The 23437-nt window shown below is 38.9% G+C and overlaps 1 protein-coding gene and 1 long non-coding RNA gene across 21 annotated transcripts in view; one reads left to right on the forward strand and one right to left on the reverse strand.

The window, feature by feature from the left end:
* LOC125754677 (uncharacterized) overlaps positions 1-17940 on the forward strand; it is an 84827-nt gene extending 66887 nt beyond the window's left edge. The window contains exons 2-3 of the long non-coding RNA XR_007409422.1: positions 17418-17563; positions 17768-17940. This is a non-coding gene — a long non-coding RNA (uncharacterized LOC125754677). The remainder of the gene's footprint in view (positions 1-17417; positions 17564-17767) is intronic.
* DMD (dystrophin) overlaps positions 1-23437 on the reverse strand; it is a 2170621-nt gene that overhangs the window by 38716 nt on the left and 2108468 nt on the right. For 16 of the 20 annotated variants that reach the window (XM_025439443.3, XM_025439430.3, XM_025439477.3 and 13 more), the window contains 3 exons: positions 21935-22000; positions 20758-20823; positions 17934-18092 (listed from right to left, as the gene is read on the reverse strand). The exons of 2 other annotated variants lie outside the window; for them this stretch is intronic. In XM_025439443.3, coding sequence (XP_025295228.1) covers positions 17934-18092; positions 20758-20823; positions 21935-22000 — 291 coding nt within the window. The remainder of the gene's footprint in view (positions 1-17933; positions 18093-20757; positions 20824-21934; positions 22001-23437) is intronic. 2 more of the 20 variants (XM_025439473.3, XM_049107614.1) reach the window with 1 other exon arrangement.

Consider the following 23437-nt stretch of genomic DNA (forward strand, 5'->3'; position numbering starts at 1 on the left):
AATTCTCTAATTGTTGGAATGTATTTATGCTGTCATTTCAATATAGTTGAATATATGTCAGCAATCAGATGACGACTCACAGAGAATCTATTTACGTTCTTGATTATCTTGTAAATTATATTTCCCTGGTAGCTCTCTAAAGAACACTAATTCAAATTCACTGCACATGGCTTTTGTCACCACAATTTCTTCCAGCAGCCAGTCATCCTAAAAAGAATTCTCCCAGTATTAATTTCTTATTCTCCATAGAGCCTTAAAAAAAAACCTTCATTCTATACTCATGTAAATGTATATGATTAATTTTATGTCATCAAATGTACAAACATGGTTGTCCAGATACCAATTTACCTTAAAAAATTTCCTAATCAGAATATTTCATCCCCAAACTGCAGAATACACATTTTTTTTCAAGTGCACATGGAACATTCTCCAAGACAGATCACATGTGAGTCCACTATACAAGTCTAAGTTTAAGAAGACTGAAATCACATCAAGCCTCTTTTCTGCCCACAAGGGTGTGGAACCTAGGAATCAATTACAAGAAAACACTGGAAAAATACAAACACATGGAGAGTAAACCATGACTGGGTCAACAAAAAAATCAAAGAGGAAATAAAAAAAATACATAGAGACAAATGAAAATGAGAACACAATGGTTCAAAATCTTTGGGATGTAGCAAAGCAAGTTTATAGGGATATGGGCTTACTTCAAGAAAAAAGCAAAGTCTCAAATAATGTAACCTATGCCTAGAAGAGGAACTAGAAAAGGAAAAACCAGCAAAGCCTAAAGTTCATAGAAGAAAGGAAAAAAATAAAGATCACAGAGGACAAAAATGAAATAGAAACTGAAACTAAGAGCTAGTTTTTTGAAAAGATCAACAAAATTGATAAATCTTGAGCCAGACTCATCAAAAGAGTAGCTAAATAAATACAAAATGAAAGGGGTGAAATAACAACCAACATGACAGAGATACAAAGAATTATATGCCAATAAATTGGACAACCTAGGTAAGTTGCTAGAAACACACAATCTCCCAAAAATGAATTAGGAAGAAACAGAAAGTTTGAACATATTGATTAGTAGTAATGAAATTGAATCAGTAAATTAAAAAACTCCCAACAAACAAAAGGATAGAACCAGATGGCTTCACAGGTGTTTTAAGGAAGAGTTAATACCTATTGTACCCAAATAGTTCCCAAGAAAGAAAATTACAGGACAATATCCTTGATGAACACAGATGAAAAAAATCCTCCACCAAATATTAGCAAACCAAATTCAGTGATATGTTTAAATGATAAATCAACATGACACCACATTAAGAAAATGAAGGATAAAAGCCATATGATCATTGCTTTCACTTCATGTATCGAAACTGACAAACTTTAGCATCCATTTATGATAACAACTCCCCAAAAATGGATTTAGAACAGAGCTCAACATAAAGACCATATATGACAAACCCACAGCTAACATAATATTCAATGTGAAAACCCTTAGAGCTTTTCCTCTAAGATTAGCAACAAGACAAGGATGTCCCTTTCACCACTTTTATTCAACAGATTACTGGAAGTCCTAGTCACAGCAATCTGACAAGAAATAAAAGGCATCCAAACTACTAAGGAAGAAGTAAAATTGCCACTGTTTACAGGTAAGATGATATTATACAGAGAAAACCCTAAAGACTATTAGAATAAATGAATTCAGTACAGTTTATGGAAATAAAATAAGTAAAAATCTGTTGCATTTCAATACACTAATAATGAAGTAGCAGAAAGACAAAGTAAGAAAACAATACCATTTACAACTGCATCAAAAAGAATAAAATACCTAGGAATAAAACTTAAATACCCAGGAAGAGAATTTAATCAAGGAGATGAAAGGCTTGTACTCTGAAACCTCCAAGACTTTGATGAAGAACAGATGACACAAACAAATGGAAAGCTATTCAATGTTCATGGATTGGAAAAAGATCGTTAAAATATCCATACTACCCAAAGCAATCTACAAAACTGAAAGGAATCTCTATCAAAATACCAATAGTATTCCTCATAGAACTAGAACCCATAATCCCAAAATCTGTATGGAACCACATAAGACCCCGACATAGCCAAAGCAATCTTAGAAAAGAGGAACAAAGCTGAGGGCATTACAATCCCAAATTTCAAATTATATTACAAACTTGTACTAATCAAGACACATATAGCCTAGAAATAAATACATACTTAAATGGTCAATAGTCTTTGACAAAGGAGGCAAGAATGTATATAATGGGAGGAATACAGATTCTTCAATTAATGGTTCTGGGAAAACTGGACAGCTATATGCCAATGAATGAAATTGGACCACTTTCTTACTTCATACATAAAAATAAACTCAAGATGGATTAAAGACCTAAATGTGAGACCTAAAACCATAAAAATTCTAAAAGAAAATAGGCAATAATCTTTTGGACACTGGCCTTTAGCAATATTTTTTTGGATGTCTCCTCGGGAAAGAGAAACTAAAGCAAAAATAAACTGTCAGGACTATGTCAAAGTAAAAAGCTTCTACACAGCAAAGGAAATCATCAACAAAACAAATAGGCAACCTACTAAGTGAAAAAACTTATTTGTGAATGATATATCAGATAAGGGGTTAATATACAAAATATATAAACAACTCCTCCAACTCAATACCAGAAAAGCAATCCACTTAAAACATGGACAAAGAACCTGAATACACTTTTTTCCAAAGAAGACATACAGATGGCCAATGTACACATGAAAAAATTTTTTAACATCGCTAATCATCAGGGAAATGCAAATCATAGCCACAGCAAGCTAGCAGTTAACACTTGTCAGAATGGCTAGTATCAGAAAACCAAAAAACAAGTGTTGGCAATGAGATGGAGAAAAGGGAACCATGGAACACTGTTGCTGGGAAAGTAAGTTGGTACAGCCATTGTAAAAAACAGTATAGAGTTTCCTCAAAAAATTAAAAATAAGCACTACTATATGATTCAGAAATTCTCCTTCTGGATATTCATCTGAAGATAACACTAACTCAAAAAGATGAATGCACTCCCATGTTCTTTGCAGCATTTACAATAGCAAAAACCTAAGTGTCCACTGATAGAAAAATGGATAGGGAAGATGTGGTATATACACAATTGAATATTAACCATAAAAAAAGAAATCTTGCCATTAGTGACACCATGGATGAACCTAGAGAGTATTATGCTAAATGAAATAAGTTGGAGAAAGGCAAATAAGCATATGATTTCACTTACATGTGGAATCTAAAAACCAAAAGGAACAAACAAATTGCATAGACTCAAATACAGAGAACTGGTGGTTGCCAGAGGGAAGGAAAAGTAGGGAGACAAGGTGAATGAGTTGAAGGGGAATAAGAGGTACAAGCTTTCAGTCATAAAATAGTCATGCAGATGAAAAGTACAGTATAGGGTACAGGAATACTGTCAATAAAAGCACCTACACTTATTGTGGGGAGCAACTGCATGCTGTACAGAATTGCTGAATTACTATGTTGTACACCCGAAAACTAATATAACACGTATGTCAATTATACCTCAATTAAAAATTATAACTAAGATGTTAGAAATAAAAAATTTTAACTGTTAATGAGTAAATTGTTGGCTCATTTCTTCTTTCCTTTAGAACTTCATGGATACTACTCTAGGAGTATTGAATGTTACTCTAGAACAAAAAGTTACACTAAAAAGAAAATATTTCCTAAGCATGGGCACCCGGCTGGCTCATTGGAAGAGCCTGAAATTCTTGATCTCTGGGTTGTCAGTTTGAGCCCCATGCTGGGGGTAGAGATTACTTATAAATAAACAAACTTTAAGAAAATTTCCTAAGCAACTGATGGATATAAGAGAAAAATCAAATTGGCCTTACGTCTACCTGCTGAAACATGAAAGCACCTGGCCCCTCTAGCAATCATAACTACCCACATGCTGGTTATGATAAAGAACATGACAAGAAGTTTTGTGTAATTTCTATGAATTCACAGAGGCCAAGTGTTTTCAATGTCAGTTATCTATTCTTTAAACGCAACTTCCATGCCGAGTATAATTACATAATCGTATCATGGTATTATTGAAATAAAGAGCTAAAGAGCACTTGCCAGTCATCAAAGTCTTCTTAGTAGTATTAGACACTGACCTGTATATCAAAGCATGAACACACAGAGTCTCTTTCATAAGGGTAAGAAAACTATAAAGGTCTGCACCTAAAAAGATTAGGCCCAGAGAAATCCAGCTTTACCCTCATACTATATAAAAAGCAGCTAAATTAAATCACATCCACCAATCTGGATTCAGGCAAATTTAGTATATCATATAGAACTATTATAGATACTATAAATCTAACAAATTAGCAGTTTCTAAAAAAAGGGGAGGGGGAAGATAAATTTTGCAAGCATGAATTATTTTAAAAACAGGAAACTGCACAGAGCTTTTTCAATTATAATAAAATGATTAAAAGCTACACTGTAAAATTTTATCAAGTACCAACTCAGAAATACTCCTAAACTAGATGGAGAGTGTGCCTTTGCATGATCAGTGTTAATTAAGGAGAAGCTCACAGGGTGGGAAGTATGCATATTTTGGGTCTGCCTTAAGCAAAACAGTAAAAATGGCAGGAACCCCCCTCCGCTCCCTGCCCCCCACCCTCAGGTTCTTATTTCTAATATTTCTCTCTTAACACTATCACCCTTTCATGTATTCAGAGCTCTCAATTCCAATGCCTTTCCTACTGAAATTTACTCAGCATAAAGGTGTTATATAAGTCTATTAAACCTTACTGGGATTTTATAATAATGTACCATTTCTTCCAGTGACTTCTGCATTTTAAAAGAGACGTTGAAGCATGTAAAGAAAAGTAAGATTTTTTTTTTGAACGCACTGCCTTTTTGGTGTCTTTTACCACCAATGGCTGGGGAGGAAACTAGAACATGGTTTGAGAGCATGGTTTTGGAGTCAGGAAGACCTTGATTCACAACTAGGCTTTGCCATGTGCTGAAGCTAGGCCACTGACTTAAGCACCCATTTCATCAGGAGGATTAATGAGCCAGTATATGGTCTACATTCCATATATGCAACTTTCTTAGAACGAGGGCCAGTGCATTCTAAGTGTTCATCATTATTACTTCTTTCTTTCTACATTCTGTACTTTTTAGATTTGGAACTCGGGTGGGATAAAAGCTTCCTTACCAAAGAAAAAGTACTTAAGTTATCTGAAATGATAGCAATCAACCTACTGAACTTGGCAGAAAATACACACATAGAGTGCTTCAAAATGGATTCTTCAGTATTTATCCTCTCTTTATATATACATCAGTTCTAACTCCCCGTCATTACTGTAGTAACTCCAGAATTTGGGAATTTTGTCTTTTCCATGTGTGCTCTAGTCAAATGTATCATAGCTGAACACCTAGGCAAAATGAAAGCACTGAGCTAAGATCATTAGGATGAGATCTCCTTAAAACTACCAAATTATGGCCATTGATTATTGTGGTAATAAAATATTCAGACCAAGTCTACAGAGTTAATGTATCTAGATGTACTCTATTTTTGGGATATGCCCTTGACACACAGTGGAGACCTTACTTGAGTTCTAATAGACAGAACATGACAATATCAATTGGCTTTAGTTTTTTTATCTTCAATGACAGATATTTTTCACAAATTCCTGATCAGGGACCAACACCCTATTGTCTGTAGAATAAATGTATTAATCAAAAGTTCAATGAAAGAAGAAAAGAATTCATTAAAAAATCCTGACTGTACAGCTGGAAATAAGGCAGACATACAAAACCCAAAACTAAAATGACAGTGGCTACTCTTCACCATTCAAAAAGCACAGTAGGATTGGAGAGGCTTTAGAAGTGAGGAATCTGGTCCCCAGGAAGAGTACCACTGGGAGAAGTATGTTTCAATTTTCAGACAAATACAGTAAAATATCAAACTTTCATTGTCTGTGGTCAGCAAAAAGCTGTAACAGTAGCTAGGAGAATCATAATTTTAAGCTTTGTGTGTCCCAGCTTGAGTCCCTCATGAGTAGTTAGACTCAGTCTTAAATTCTCCCAGTAAATTCATCTTGATGGCCTATTTTTCACTTGTTGGCACACACTGCTGTACACTCTTGCCATATCTGATCCTCTGGCCTCCTCTGTTACAATGACAGAAACCACAGAATCATTTCTTTAAAATACATCCCAGCACTTGTACATGAATGTTCAGGGGAGCCTTATCCATAATAGGTACTAAGTGGCAACAACCCAATGCCCATTACCTGCTGACTACTGAGAAAATTGTGGCATATTCATGTGATGGAATATCATTCAGTAATAAAGAATGAATACCTGCTACAACATATATGTCTCTTTAAATATGCTACATGAAAGAAACCACTTACACAAGACCACATATGGTATGATTCCATTCATATGACACATATCCACAGAAATAGAAAACAGATCAGTGGCCAGCTAGGGCTGGAGCAAAGTTCTTTTGGGAAAAATGGACAGTGACTAAAAATGGGTAAGGGGTTTCTTTTTGGGGTGAGGAAATTGTTCTAAAATTGACTGTGATGATAGTTGCACAACTCTATACTAATAACCAGTGAATTATACAGTTAAATGGGTGAGTTGTATCTCAGTAAACCTCATAATCAAAATTAAGTTCTAGATTCAAAATCCTCCTTCTTATAGCACACAAGATATTTCCCTAGTAAAGACTAATTTTCTTATGCTCTCTCATATGGTGGAGGATTTGAGTTTAACCCATGTATATATAAAAGGAAAAGGGTATATACATGCCTGGAGAATTATCTATGCAGATATTTCTCATTACTTTTGAATGATGAATTTTAATAAGCCCAGAAAATGCTCAAGTCTGGGTCAACCTACACAACATAGATGTTTTTACTCTAGTGGAAAATGATCGAACAACTTCAGTAAGTATGAAAAAGAATCCGGGGAAAGAAGAACCTAAGAAATGAGAAAAGCAAGAAAGCCAGCTAAAAATCAGCCAAAAATATCCATCTGGGCACAGGAAAATTACAGAGGGTATTCATCCATTCATTTAATCAACATTTATTTGTACACTCAGCACTACCAAGATTTATGAGACAGTCCTTCACTCTTCTAGAGTTCACCTTCTGGTGTGTAGGGATACTACCTTGTGCCACCATGATGATGGGCCTTACCCTAATGCCAGAAGACTGGGAATTATGTTCATTGCTAAAGCAAAAAACACAAATTATTTCTATCTTTGAAATAATCACTTTAATTTAATAGGAAATTATAGGAAAAGGATCATAGGAATTTATTTATGACCTATAGTTAGTAGTCAGAGTGGTACCATAAGTAACCCAGAATTGGAAGATACAAAAAAAAAAGGGTCAACTTTAGTTTTTAAGATAGTTTAAGAAAATGGGGGAAATGAAAAAGGGTATGTTGAGTCATCTGCAGAAGCCATCCACTTACCTAAGTAATATACACCAGGAAACTAGTTCTACCTTGGGCATACCCATTACAGTCAACTACACCATGAAGTCTTTCATCGTCTTTTCATGTATATTTTCTTCCTAGGAGGTCCCTAACCTCTTCTGAGGCCTCCACCTCCCTTAAGCCCACCATCTACACACCTCCAAACCCATTATTCCTCTGTCCAGACTTCTCTTTTAAACTTCAGACCTATCTTTTTGATAGTCTCCTGTATGTCTCCATTAGCCATGGGGTCCATGAAGTGTAACTTGCTAAGCCACAAATGTTGATATATTGATCATTTATGCTCTACCATTTCAGTGCCAGAAAAGGAATCTGCTTCCTCAAGTAGCATTCCACAGGACCACAGAGTAGCTACACATCTTTTAAATTTATACCTTAATCTGTTGTTGAGATGAATGCTACACCTGCATTCCTGTTAAAGATAAAGAGGAAGAAATATCTTTCTATGAATTGATCATACACATTTATATATATCACAATCCAGGAGAGGTCTCAAGTAACAACTTGCCTTTGCATCTAACTGATTAAAAAAAAAAAAAGGTTCCACAGTAATGGTGATAGAAGTGGAAGTGGCTATCTTTGGTGGACATCTTTCAAGATTCAATCAGTTAAGAACTCCATATATCAGGTTAATTTTGTCAAGTTATTGGTGGAAGTTCTTATGTGTGGTGTGATTAGAAAGCCAGGGTTACTCACTGGGATGTTCCATAAATAGAGCAGAAAGAATTTTCTATGGCCATGAGAGATGACTTAATACCTATCTTTGGATCTTCCAGACTAAATCATTTTAGTTTCTGCATTTATAGGGCTTCACTGCTAGAGCAAATCAAAAATAACTACTGTGAGAAAATCCAGGCTTCATCTGCAGAGACACCTGTTAGAGCCACTTCCTCTAATGTCCCCCAGAAGACAGTAGCTGGGCTTCTCACCTACCACAGGAGAGAGCCAACTGTGCTGTCTCCTTGCCTGATTTTCAAAATTTAGTACAGATCTGCATTTCCTACCCAAAACAAAGTGTGTTCCATAGAACATTACAGTTGGGCTAGTATGTGTAGTATACTACAAGGTCAAGTATGTGTAAGCAACATTGGGTTAAACAAAGCTAATCCTGTTTCTTTACTTCTAGACTCCTCAATGCAAAGGTTAATTGATCATGACTTTCCAAAACAAGTGTTTGTAGACCTTGTCTGTCCTTGGAACTACTTTTTAAAGAGCTTCTTAGAGGTATTCTGCAGGACACATTTTAGGCAACAGAGAACTTCCATGGAGAAATACCATCAGCTCTTTGGCCTTTAATGTTAAGCTTTTCACAATTATCAAAGGGACTAGAAGCTACCACATACAACTTCCTTCAGTCTCTGTTATAAAAGGACACTAGCCAATGATCACATCAAGTGTTAACACTGTTTAAGAGTCCAGGACCGCCCGAGTTTGAATCCAAGCCCCATTCCTTGCTAGCTGTGTGACATGTCCTTCATACTTGGTGCCACAAAATCTTTATTTGGAAGACAACCTCTCCTTCATAGGGTCACTGTAAGGATTAGATAAGATCTTCTACATACTCAGAAAAGTTCCCATCCGCAGCCAAGGACATGGTGCTTAAACGACAGTCATTTTTTATTTTTGTTACTATTTAGAGCCAGGAAAACCGTGTTTCCTTAGGCAGGTGCATGCTTCTTTCATCCAACATTAAGAGATCAACAAATTATGTTTCCTCATATCCCAACTGGGGGCAGGGAAGCTGGGACCAAATCTGAATCTCATTTCTATCAACTATGCTAATCCCTACTATGTTCACTGCTTTACGATTTAAACCGTGGGAATCTTCTTTCTACACTTTTTTTTCAAATCCTTTTTTGGAAAGTGAGTACATAATATCAGTATAGCAAATTGCCCCTTGAGTCTCTTGGGACAAATATAACTCCATGGCCCCCAGATGCAGTTCCTTTTCCCTATGCACTGACCTTTGCCAATCAGTAGCTTTTCCTGTATGTACGACATTGTCTGGTTTGCTTTTGAATGATCACTTCCCCATTCCCTAGTTAAAAATTTTCTTATCATCCAATTTTTCCTTATTCCATCTTCCCCTGGCCTCATTCATTCAGTGACCTTCGCATGTCCCCATCCCTTCTTCACTTGCTTGCGACACCCTTAGCTCAGAACCTGGCCATCTTTCAGCGAACTGTTTCCACGATTTTTCTACCAATCTCTATGGCTTTAGCTCCCTCTGCCTCTTCTCAAAAAACCTTCGGTGTTCAACTGCTTACAGGATAAAATCCAAACTACTTAATAGGACATAGACAGTCCTTTGCACCGTGGTCTCCACCTACGGTTCCACTACTCTACCATTCTCCCCATTCCATGCTATGGCGGCAAATTACTCTCTGCCCCATCAGTCTGGAAGGTTCAGCCTCTCCCCTGGAAAAGTCAGCCTGGAAAAGTCCTCTGCAGTCTAGCTTCAACTCTCTTGGTGAAAGCCTCTCTGGTCTCACCTGACAGAATTAATCCTTTGCCTCTGTGCCCCCCAGAGTGTTTGTCACGATGGGTTATGACTGTTTATAATTAATTGTTTGCATTTTAATGCCTTTTCTTCAATGCTGAGCTCCATGAAGGTGAGAACCAAGGCTTATTCATCTCTGTAGCACTGGCACTTTGAAAAAACACATTAAGCGTTCACCGTCTCTGCTTAACTGCATTGGAATGATCTCCTTGGGCCCGGAAAGTAACTAAAGAAAGTGAGGAGCACAGTTCTCCTACAGCCCAGCGGGATGGTAACACAAGTCAAAAGGAGGCTAAGGGTCTTCAGCGAAGGACCTAACAAGGGACTCTGGATTAGAAGAGCTTCACCTTTATGCAGGCTGTTCAAGGAGAGGGCAGCAGCTCCCAGAAATCCTGAATATTCTGATCAGCAGAAGGGTACTTGGGTTTTTCTAATAGTCCTTCGAAACTATCCAATTTCCTGTGCCAACAATCTAAGCTCACTAGACAGCAGTGTGATTTTTTTAAAAAGATTTTATTTATTCGTGAGAGACACAGAGAGAGAGAGGCAGAGACACAGGCAGAGGGAGAAGCAGGCTCCCTGTGGGGAGCCCGATGGTGGGACTCGATCCCAGGACCCAGGATCACACCCTGGGCTGAAGGCAGACGCTCAATCACTGAGCCACCCAGGCGCCCCAGCAGTGTGATTTTTATTCTGATTTTCAAGATACCTGTTTGTGAGATGGAGGACCTGGAATGGGGGGACAATTCCAGTCTCTAAAAAACATATACTCCCCATTTAAACAGAGGAAGTATTTATACTCAAATGCCGTGCCGTTCCCCAAAAAGGTTTAAGGCAACGTTAATACATGTAGTATAACGAGACCGCTAAAAAGAGAATTAGATTCAAGGGAGCAGTAAATTGTCCTTCTGGGTTATCCATCCCCTTCCAGCAACTGGATGGGATGAATTGGTCCCCTCAGGCTTCGATTTGATTAACTCCAGATAAACTGAAGGAAATTTAGTTACTGGACTGGTTAGTCTGAGACTGAGCCTCTGAATCATGGGGACTCCAGCCCACGAGCCCATTACCTGCCTGAGGAGAGCCAAGTGGGCTGACTCCTGCCCACCTTATTAAATTCAGTGTGTCTGCCCTAAAGCTTCTCTTGCTAAAGCATCTCTCCTAGGATGGCTTCCCTTGCCAAAAAAAGACCTTGGGTGTCCGATTTATGAAGGAAAACTAGTTCCCTTTATCTCATAAAGCTCTGCAGCCCTTTGTCTTGAGGGCACATGTTGCCAAGTGACAGGAAGGCCTAGTTTCATGAAATTCCTCACATCCTACTCCTCTTTTCCCCCTAGTCCAGCTTAAAAGAAATGTGCAGACCAACTAGGAGAATCACTGTCCCCACTAATCACCGGTGAAGTCTGTGGGACATGTAACACTCCGTGATGCTACCGGCCCCCATGCCATATCCTCTGTTCTGCATCTCCCACACTGTCTTCAGAGGCGGCCCTTCTCCCATCCAGAGCCATACCTCCTCTTGTGCCCATAACCGCTCTCCCTCCTGCCTCCTTTTTTTTTAATTTTTTTAAAATTTTTATTTATTTATGATAGTCACAGAGGGAGAGAGAGAGGCAGAGACATAGGCAGAGGGAGAAGCAGGCTCCATGCACCGGGAGCCCGACGTGGGATTCGATCCCGGGTCTCAGGATCGCGCCCTGGGCCAAAGGCAGGCGCCAAACTGCTGCGCCACCCAGGGATCCCTCCCTCCTGCCTCGTTTGGGCCAATGCTCCCATTATCCCCAAGTTCTCCTCCTCTCTCCTTCTGGAATATTCTTCCAGCATGTAAGCTATTAGGGATCTTTGAGTAAGAAGATAGGATGAACCCCACATGGTACTGTATGAAATAATCCCAGGACACCTGGGTGGCTCAGTGGTTGAGTGTCTGCCTTCGGCTCAGGTTGTGATCCTGGGGTCCTTGGATCGAGTCTCGCATCGGGCTCCCTGCAGGGAGCCTGCTTCTCCCTCTGCCTATGTCTCTGCCTCTCTCTCCATGTCTTTCATGAATAAATAAATAAAATCTTAAAAAAAATCCCAAGAAGCACAAATTTATTTGTAAAGATTTACACGTGTAGAGATTATTTATGAAAGGATACCTAAGAACCCAATATGGGTGGTAGCCCTTGGAGCTGAAAACACTACAGTTAGGGAAGAAGGCTGGAGAAGGACTCCATTTTCTCCATCTGCCTTTTGGAACCATTTGGATTCCATGTAATGTGCGTGATGACCTATTTTTAGAAAGGTAGTTAAACAGACATTGTAATGTTCAAATCTTCCAGACTTCTACCAAGCCCCATGTTCTTCTGCTACACACTGCCTGGGTAGGTAAGTTCAGTCTTTTAGTTTCAACTGCTCCTTGGGAGCTGGTGGCTCCTAGGTCTAGTATCTTTGGAAGCTTCACAGTTCTACTCTGGCTGTCAGACATTTACCCGTGGGTGTGTCACCAGGCCTTAGACTCAACTTCTCCCACCCCCCATTCACCGGCTTCCAGCTGCTCCACCCTTGAGGAAGGAGGTTTATAAATACTGTAAATACTATAAACTTATATTTGTTTTAAAAATATAGATAAAGAAGGGACCTGCTTCTCTTCCCGAATTGCCAGTCCAAGATGCAAACAACCATCATCTTGCCACACATCCCCTCCAGAACTGGGACTCATTCCTTCCCTCCCTCCTCAGATCCATGGAACCCCCACGTCAAGCAGCTCTGCCCCTGCCCAGAAATACTACTCAAATTTAGCCTGTCCTCCCCATTTCTGTTACCTTACTTTAGGCCCCAGTGATCTCTTTCATGGGTTTCCATGCCACTTCCCAATTTCAATTCCTTCTTCCAGTATAGTTCTTTTCAGGGTCACCCTCCACACAGCTGCCTGAGCCATGGAGGTAAGTGTAGATCTAACAGTACCAACCAGGCTTCTGCCCGAGTGGCTCCCCATCCTAGGTGAGGTGGCACCACACCCTTCCCGGCAAAAGCCTAAGGAAGGATTATGGAATCAAGACCTCGGAGACAATGCAGAAAATGGCCAGCCCTGGGCCCAAGGTCATTCCATCATTCACACGGTAAAGCAACAGGATCATGATTCCCAGCTAGTTCAACTCTGTTGCCTAAGTGACCAATCTAGAATTTCTGTGACGATAACATTTATAATCTGGCATGATCACTGGAGGAAAGAAAAGGAGCAAGGAAAACTCAAATTTAGACTGCACAGTGTCCGGTCGCCCAACAAGACATATGAAAGATACCGAGTAGGTACTAGGAATTCCCACAGTTCCCTGCTGCCATATAACATCTACTGACAACCTGAATTCACTTCAGCCCTCACAGTAAATCAGGTTCGTATTTACCCTCCTTTTAGACCCGAGAATAATCTAATCAATTTGGTATGCAGGCAACAGGATGGCAATGAGTTTTGGTCTCCCATAAAGGTTGCCTTTTCATTGAGAGGGTCACATCTAAAATTTCAGGGCAAGTCTTACTTCATTTAGACAGTGCAGAGTAAAATACGTTGGAATCTGACACTACTGCGTTTAGTCAGGAGATTGAAGGCTTTTGAGTCTGTGCAGGAAAAAAGCCAACTGTGAGCTTGCAATGCTAAAGACACACAATGGATCAAATTCTCAATATCCAACTGGTCTCAATCAGATGACAGTGAATCTGAATTATCTGCAGAATGAGGATGAGACAGTATCCAGAAGTTAAACATTAAAGATGGTGTAAGTCACTAGTCACCCAAATTTATGAGATGCTAGCGAGAAAATTCAGAGTCAGATTTAGCTTTTGCTCAGAGCTTTCAACTTATATTTGTGGTAGTCACCAAAAATCAAGAGAATGCCACTGGGCGAGACATACATGGCCTAGGATTCAGAAAATGAATGTTTAACATTCTAAATTTATGACAAAGCAATGCCTGGTGCTAATCAAGGAAGTTTGGAGAAGGGAAGTATTTTGAAAAGCAAGCAGAAGAACAGCTTTTAAAAGGCGTTGCTCTATAAAATTAGGTTTTAAAGATAATTTTAGTCAAAAGTACATGTGTGAATGCTACACTTAAAATAAATCCAGCTTCATTTCATTCATTCATTCATTCAACAAATACTTATTGAATGCTATGTCCAACAGCTGGGAGAAATGGAATCCTAAAGACCGAGGTAACATACCCGGGAGACACTTCTACATTAGCCATTCTCTTTCTCTCCAAGGGGATCGTGGGGGAGCAGTCATGAAGATGAACAGAAATCAAGAACATATCTCTTCAGGAAGGGGGATCTCCAAGCCTATTTTTTTAAAGATTATTTGTTTGTTTATTCATGAGAGACACACAGAGAGAGGCAGAGACATAGAGGGAGAAGTAGGTTCCTCACAGGGAGCCCAATGTAGGACTCAATCCCTGGACCTGGGATCATGCTCTGAGCCGAAGGTAGACATTTAACTGCTGAGCCACCCAGGTGTCCCTCCAAGCCTCTTTCCTTGCTCTGTCATTTGGAGGTAAGTCCTAACTACAGAATAAAGGAATACAAAATACATGTAGATATGGTAAGTATATGTCCGAAGGACATGGGACAATCTCAATTTTGAATATCCATTCCCCAGAGAGCCTGAGTAGTTCAGTAGGTTGAACATCTGACTCTTGATTTCGACTCAGGTCATGATCTCAGGGCCATGGGTGTGGGGGCTCAGTGCTCAGTGGGGACTCTGCTTGTCTCTCTCCCTCTCCCTCTGCCCCTTCTCCAGCTTGTGCTACGTGTGTGTGCACGCGCGCGCACGTGCGCTCGCTCTCTAATATCTATTCTCATTTTTTTCTAAAAGTATGCTTGTATTCGTCTAATTACATAGCCCAGTTTGACTCAGGAAATGCAGTCAGCTTGGCAGGCCCTGAGGGAGGACATCTACTGAGCCCCTGGATTCTCTCAGAGGAAGGACAGGAAATGGTGAATGAAAGCTCGTTAAGCATCACTCAATTCAGGGATCAAGAAGGCAAAACTATGGCTCTGAAGCTTTGGGCAGAACTATAAGAAGACAAGAGAGAACAGAGCAAAGGAAACCAGACAGTGTATTTTCGGGAGGGGGGCTCTCTGGAGACATTTCTTTGGAATAGGGTAGGAAGGGAAAATGAGATATAGTGAAGAGAAGAAGAAAGAAGGCTCATCCTGACCTTTACTTGAAGGTCAAGAGGACTTCCAGAAAGACTTGCATCAACATCAGATTCTTCATTTTGGAGCTGTAAGGAGCCCTGGTGTAAATTTCTTTTTTTTTCTTTCTTCTACAGAATAAACCATCCCATTCTTGGGGAATGGTCTTGGATATCCTTCAGGAGAAAGTGGTTATCACTGTACCACAAGTAACTGAGTTAGTTTGTTCATGCATAGTCCTTAATAATATTGCCGCAGGGCTCCTGGCTCAGAGGAACATGCAACTCTTGATCTTGGGGTCATGGGTTTGAGCCCCATGGTGGGTGTAGAGATTACTTAAATTTTAAAAAAAGCTTAAAAAAAAAAAGCTTAAAAAACGTAATACTGCTTCAAGTCAAGGTACATTCTAGGGACTATGTCACAATTCTATGTAAGTTTTGTTTATATACAATGACTCTTTTTTATGCTTTGGTGCAATAGTTAGCTATTTCAAGTCAGAAAATCTGGACTTGAAGTTGGTTCTGCCATTGGCTCATTGAGAAATCTGGTTCAAGCCATTTGAACCTCTATGAACCAGCATTTCTCCATCCATCTTCTTTACAGAGCTTTAAGGGAGATTAAATGACTCAAAATACATTAAAGTGCTCTGGAAATGATGAAATGATAGATAAATGATGGTTATCAGTATTCTTTATCAACATCCTTTGGACTGGTCTTCGTGGTACGGAAGGAAAGTGTGCTAACAACAAACAAAACTCTTACCAATGACACAGAGAGATACATTGCACAACGGGCAACAATCCTATAGCACAAAAACGTTTTTACTCCTGGATAACATCAAATTCTACTTATAATGCCAATGCTAACATTCTCTTCTTATTTGACTTTGACCCCTAAGATAACTATAGGTTTAATATAGATGGATACTAAGGAGGAACCTCAATAAAATGGAAAGAAATGTTTTATCTACCATTCAGTGCCAGTTTTACAAATAAAGCCAAAAATAGTATTACCATTAAACCAAAAAAATGTTCAGTATTACCTCCTAGATGGTACTCATATGACATCCTTGCTGTATTCTTAAAGTTAGGTTTTTACCAAACATTTCCTGATTACCCCCTAAGTATTCACACTGTGCTAGGAACTCTAGGGGACGATTATGAGGATTAAGACACAGTCCTTGCCCCAAAGGCATTCACTGTCTTGTTAGAGGGAGGCTCTGGGATAACTGATAAAAAGGCAAACTGTCAGGGAGTTCTCTGAGAAAGGTTCACAGTATTCAGAGAATATAGGCAAAAGATTGATTACTTCCAAATGCAGGGATCTGCCAGAGCTCTATGGAGAAGATTATTTTGAAGAAGGTCACAGAGGATGGGTAGGACTCTTTCATCAGATATGGGAGGGATGGGGGTTAGCAGGTAGTCTGAGACGCAAGCTTGAGCTTGACCCAGAAAGTGGATGAGAGCAGGATGTATTCAGAAACAGTTGCTACAGCAGCGTGGCTGGAACACAGGTACAGAGGAAGATAATGTCATAAAAGAAAATCAAGAGAAAATTCTGAACAGTTTTAGGATTCCTGGGTTTGCCAGAAAAATCCAGTTTCTGAAAAGCTGGATTTTTTTTTCTAGATGCAGAAACACAATGAAGGAAGAATGACATGAAGGGTCTTGGTTCTGGAAAGATAAACAATTCAAGTCGGTATGGAGGATATACTGGAAGGGTGAGAAAAGTAGTAAAGAGAAGCCAACCGGATAAGAAGCATGGCCACAGGTTTTAAGAGCTAGACGGGGGGGCAGTGGCAGCAGAAAGCAGTGGATGAGTGGTATTTTGCTTTTTCATCTTGAGGGGACATACTCCCCCAGGGCACCACTTCTCCGACATACCGCACTGTCTAGATTCACAGCTCTTGACGCCTTGGGCTAAAACCAAAGAGATGAAAGTAGTCAAGTCCCACAAATGTGAGCAACTGCTCCTTTTAAAGACTTGCCTGGTGGCATTTGTCTAAAGAAGGCCCCGTGAGTTAGAAGTGATCATAGGTAAAAGCCTCTCTTAACCAAGAGACAGACCTGTGATAAAATAAATGTAACACAAAAGTCAATGGCCAATGATTTCTATTATCCTGATGCCACATAATACCCCAGAATTTTTACACCCATGTCCTCTCTGTAGTCTTTATGTATCTTCTTCACCATTTTAACTGCTGTTGTTTCTATTTTTCTGCGAACATCTTTTTCAGATGATGACTGACCACTGGCATTGTCTCACTAATCTGCTATGATGGTGAACATAAATGACTTCCGTGTTTGAGGGTGGAAATAAGATGAATGAATTTGTTCCCAGGTCGGACCAAGCCAACGAACCTCCTTTCTTAAATGCTTTGAGGTAGTAATATGGCCAAATACATGTACAAATCATATAACTGTAAAATTAATAGGACTTGCTTTGTTCTTAAACTCACTTCTCAAATATAAAATCAAAGCCCCTGAAACACATGCAACAAATCAATCACCACCATTAGCATTAATTCCTCTCACCCCTAAATTAGGACTTCTTAATTATACTATCGCATTTGTTTTCTTCTTTCAGGTAACAAAAAAGGAGAGAGAGAGAGACTCTGTAAATGGAGCTAAACAGATTATTGTAGAAAACAATTAGACACAGAATGACTCTACGTGAAGATTCCTGGCGCTTTTCTATGTGTGCACGTGTATGCACTCTGCATACCAATGACAAAGCTAGAAAGAAAACTCACCTGTTTTCTTCCTCAAGATCTGCTAGGATTCTCTCTAGCTCCCCTCTTTCCTCACTCTCTAAGGAAATCAAGATCTGGGCAGGACTACGAGGCTGGCTCAGGGGGGAGTCCTGGTTCAAACTTTGGCAGTAATGCTGGATTAACAAATGTTCATCATCTCTGGAAAATAAAATCAAAGGTTTTGGTTTTTTCTCCCCTTATTTTGCTTTGGGGGTTAGGGACTCGGGTGTGTATTTAAAAATAGAAACATTTGCTCTTAACAATTAATTAGACCCCTTTTCCTATTTCTAAAGACATTTTGATACTCTTGAGGTTGTGATCTGTGATTGTAGAGGTGACAATTCCAAGTGTTTCTTTGCTCAAATTTCCAAATGAATTTGATTGGCCTATTTACATGGGTAAATGAGAATTTACAGAAGTTTACAGAATTAGAGAAATACTGGGACTCGATGTTGACCGTTCAACCAATAGTTAACAGATATTAAAAGACATAACACTGGCTATATAATGCTTTTGCTACCAAGCCTGTCAAGATAATCTGTTCACTAACCCACACTCTTAGTGATAATGACCACGAAAAAAACCCCACAACTGTAGCCTTTACAATAATGAATATTTTCTTCAGGGGAGGACAATATGGCCACAAAGTGCTGTGTTGTTAAGCCGGTTTGAACTTACAAAAGCCATAGAGGCAAGATGGTAACAATAATGAAACTGGAAATGAATGACGGTTTCATTCAATTATTGTTCACATAGAAAAACAAAAACTGGAAGGAAAAGCACTGGGATGACTAATTAAAAGAAGACTGAACAACTCATTCTTTAGAACAGCTTTTAAGGACTAATCTTCAGGAGCAAAGAAGCAAAAGGCTTACATTTGGGGAGGCAGCTGCAATGTTTCCTTAAAACTAGAAACTCTCTAATACACAGGAGAAATTATTTTCTAAATGTATTGCTCCTAGCTCCTTAGAAGCCTGTATACTTCTAAGTTATAAGAACTTTGTTCTGTTCTTAATGAGAGGCTAAGGCTCTTTGTTTCTTGTTAGATATGAGTAGGATGATGTTAATATCCCTTTCACTAAGTCTTCTGAGTTGAAAACAATTCAGGTATTTAGGGAAAAAAAATCCTCCTGACTTAAATGATCAAGCCAGGTAATTGGCTAAGGAGTGAAAAGTTGACTAAAAATAATTATTGGGTGTTAAAAACTAACATTTAAGTGAATCTACCAATCCCCCAAATCACGTCCCCAGACTTGCCTCCAAAACGTGATGGTTTTACCCTCTAACATGGAGTCAAAATGGATTTTATGTCCTCAGAATGAGCTAAAGCTAAATTTTATTTAAAAATTGTAAAAAGGATTTTACTACCTTATTATCCCTCTTCCCAAATTCTGAAATTTTACTACAAGAACTTCCCATATTTAATTACACCAGAGCTATAATTAAATTTCTCTGACTGTTCTCTCAGGCAGTCAATGGATGGCAGCTGTTACTCGACAGGTACAGCTTGAAATAATATGAATGTGCTAGAGCTTCCAATACCAAAATTGGTGACCCAAAGAAGCAAATCATTCAAGATGTTTACATTTGGTTGATTCTTTGGCCACAGTTTCCTGTCAAAGTATTTCACATAAATCCTACCAATACTTATCCCCATGACTGAGAAAGAGAATACACCACAGCTACTTTTGTTTGGGGAAAAGGTTGTTTTAAGTAACTCAGTCATATCCAAATGACTGGGTGTCGACCTGATTCAACACTCACCTCTGAAGGTGATCACCTATCTACTCAATGGCTTGTTCTCATGTCTTCAAAAACCAGTTATGTATAAATGCCACTCAGATACTATTTCCCTCAGCCTAATGCACACAAAGGCTTTTGCCTCATCTGAGTGTGACTCTGGGCTGCCATTCCAATGGCATGATAAATTTACCACCCATTCTTCTCTTTGCCTAGATTCTCCATGACAAACTGGTGAGACATCTGTAACTTATCCAAGGAAAGACACAGCTGTGCTTTGACTAGATTTTTTTCTAAGTTACCTATTCGGTTAGTAGATCCTGATCTTTTTCTTCGTATTAGCTTCTTAATCGGCTCCCTCCACCTCAGGCCCTTGGTTCCTGGTGCTGTCCCTCTGTGCTCCTCATTGTGAACACCTCCCCAACTAAGTAATGAAGCCACTGTTTCCCTACCATAGCTGTGTGCTCTGCTATATCTAGCATTGCATTCTCTGTTTCCTTCTACTTGACAGGCCTGGCTTATCATCCCACTCAAAAAACTTTGTATTCCCTCTTCTGAAACCCTTCACAAAACTGCCTCACCTTATTTAGCTAGTGAAGATGCTAAGTCACAAAAATCTACTACTTTAAATCTCTGAAGGAACATGCCCAACTAACCTACCAGATGGGAACTACCAATGCAACTATACCAAGATTATATGTCTGTTCCCCGAGTGGAGAAAATACTACTTAGCCATCACTTTAAAAAAACTCATGTCCAATCCCTTTAAATATCTGGCAGGTTTGGTCAAAGATTAAGCATTTAATATAATTTCAATATTTGTGCCTGTACAACTTGTGATAATCTGGTATTAAATAAGGCACACTGTTTTTGCTACTCTGGAATACCAATAATATCACATTTTGGATGAGCTCATTCAGTGTCAGGTGGTTAAGAGTCAAAGAAAAAAAAAGTACATGAATGGCTCCTTGAAAGATTAAGTGAGTCTAATGCTAATTCCTATCCTCTGCACTATCCTACCTCTAAAGCCCTCAAAGCAATTTCATCGTCAGGAACATTTTGTAAAAAGAGACAGGATACTTACATGCTCTCATTAGGAGAGATGCTATCATTTAGATAAGATCCATTGCTGTTTTCCATTTCTGCTAGCCTGATAAAAAACGTAAAAGCTCATTAAAACTTATGTGATTTCTTAGAATCTATTCAAGACCTAATCGAACATTCCTGAAAACTAAAGGATAAATCATGTCAAGAAGAGAAAGGAATCCTTCAAATTAAAGAATGTGTGTGTTGCCCTAACCACTTGAGGCAGTGAGTGGTGGACCACAGCTAGTGAGTAGCTTTACATTTATGTTATAAATTATAAGGGAGGTTGTATTTAGTTGATTTTTTTCTTCTTCTTCACAGATTGATCTTCCTTTCACTGAGAATAGGCCTTTGTTTTTTACAAGAAAAACTTCCCTAACAACAGATACACTCTGTACCTTCGCTACCCCCTTCTTTTTTAAGACAATTAAAGCTTTCCTCTGATGACAGACTTATATAGCTAGTTAATGCTCTCCCGGTTGATAACCAACTTTTAGCAGTTAGAATATAGATAAAGGATGGACTCATAGTAAGCTCTCTGAACAGTCTGCCACCAATTTTTACCTTCAGAAACCTCCTTCCCCTCAGACAGTAATAAAATCTTTTTACCACTAAAAAACAAAAAAGTTAACCAAACTCTTACAGACTTATTTAACAAGCATAAGATAGTTTACACATAGCAATTTGGTTTTTGGGTATAAAAATTCTCTGAAACACAAAGAAGGTGGGCCAAAAAGTTGTAAGGATTAGGAAAATTAATGCTTCTCTTCTTTACAGCATATGATGCGAAATAAGTGCACAAATGGAAAGCCAATGCTTTCATATGCTCTATAGAACACAGTACCATTTCTTCACACATGGATGTCTGGTCTAGCAGTTTTCTAAGAAGGTGAGATGGTTTCTAAGCCAATTCTTTAAACGTGCTCAGTATGCAAAACATCGCAAAGCTATCAGAGATGTTTAGAGGCTGGGGTTAGGGGAGATTGTTCTGGACTAATGCTCTTACTGGTGTCCAAAAACAACATGCAGTAGAATGGCATGCACGTTAGAGGGCAAGTGGATTAGTAGAAATCAGACAAGATTGGGGGGAAAAAAGATTTCAAATGATTATAGGTTAGCTTTCCTTGGTTAGTTATTTCAATCAATATTTGCCTGGCATTCAACTAGTCTCATACCTGCTAGCATAATGCTCAATGCGTGAATGAGTATCATCGTGTGAAAGCTGAGGGGACGAGGCAGGCCTATAAGGCAGAAAATGTGATTAGTCACAGATACCATCCATTAATGGAGAAAAAAACCCCACCACACAGTCATGTTATATACATGGCCTAACATGCTTTTATTCTAACTCTGGATAATATACACATCTGGCTGGTCCTGTATCTTAGGTATCATCAAGTATTTTAAATCAAAGTTGATTTTTTTTCCAAAAAAATTCCTCTTTTTTTTTCCCCAAAAGCCATTGAAAGAGATCAAAATATTCTCTGGAAAGTTTCAATTACAGGAAAGGTTGGGGGAGACCATCTCTTTGGGACGTTTGTTCTCCTACCTTGTCATTTCTCACATCCTATAGTTCTGAGACTGTGTTGGCACTAGGTGGTTAAAAATTTGAAATAGTTTACACCCATGCTATTTATTAACTGCTTCCTTAGTGAATGGAAACTGTACATTTGCCCAGTACATCCACAGTCAACAATTTTAGTTCCAAGGAGGCCAGCGGAGGCCAGACCAGGCCCTGTTAAGATTCTACACAGCAAGATGTCTTGGTCTGTGTAGTTTTTGTAAGGAAGCAATATAACCACCGATTTAGTAGCAGGGCTATATTACTACTTCATAAAATAAAATTGAATGACCCCAAACGATACTGTGATGTTTTAAAAAGGAACGACTAAATTCAATAAAACGTCACAGTATCTGAAACGTTTCTTATCAGGGATACTGTGTGCTAACATATAGAGAAGAAAACAAGAAGGGAAGGTTAATATGAATAGTCTATATGCTTTTGGAGTGTAAAACCCTACTTTTTTTTTTTAAGCTCCAGAGACTAAGAAATGTGGTAAAGGTTAATATTTCCCCCACTCTTTCATATCTGATCTATTAATTATTCCTGAAGTTTTTATGAATCCATCTGTTCTGCAAACCAGTTTGGACTTGGGTTTTCTTGTTGTAATTGGAATAGGACAAAAGTTCTCTTCCATTTCTGTCCTGACACAGCAAGCCCTTAGGTAAAGGCACGGATCCAAAAGTCAACAGTAACCTATTCAGTGAGCAGTGGTTTAGACCAACGTCCAAACAGCATTAATGGATTTGGTCAAGACTAATAAGAATACATTTGGGTTTTTTTTCTTATATGGAAAAAAAAAAACCCATCCATGTAGTCAAATAGGCTTACATAGTAAATGTGCTAGAAATCCCTATTTCTTAAAGAAGACAATCATAAGATGATTACAACACAGTATAGCAAACAACTAGGGAACTGAGGTCTTCACTGAGAGATGTCTTATTTATGCAACCAGTGTTGTCTAGGTCAAGGGTCACCATAATCCAATTTGTAATGAACTACAAGGACCTTTAAGCTGTCATGAGGAAATGAGGATGGCCACCCAATTTACTAGGCAGGTCCAAAGATTTCCATATGAATCTTTGCTCTAGCTTTGTAGAGCTTAGTTCATTTCTTA

The sequence above is a fragment of the Canis lupus genome, chromosome X, assembly GCF_003254725.2.
Source record: "Canis lupus dingo isolate Sandy chromosome X, ASM325472v2, whole genome shotgun sequence".
In the NCBI taxonomy this organism is placed as follows: domain Eukaryota; kingdom Metazoa; phylum Chordata; class Mammalia; order Carnivora; family Canidae; genus Canis; species Canis lupus.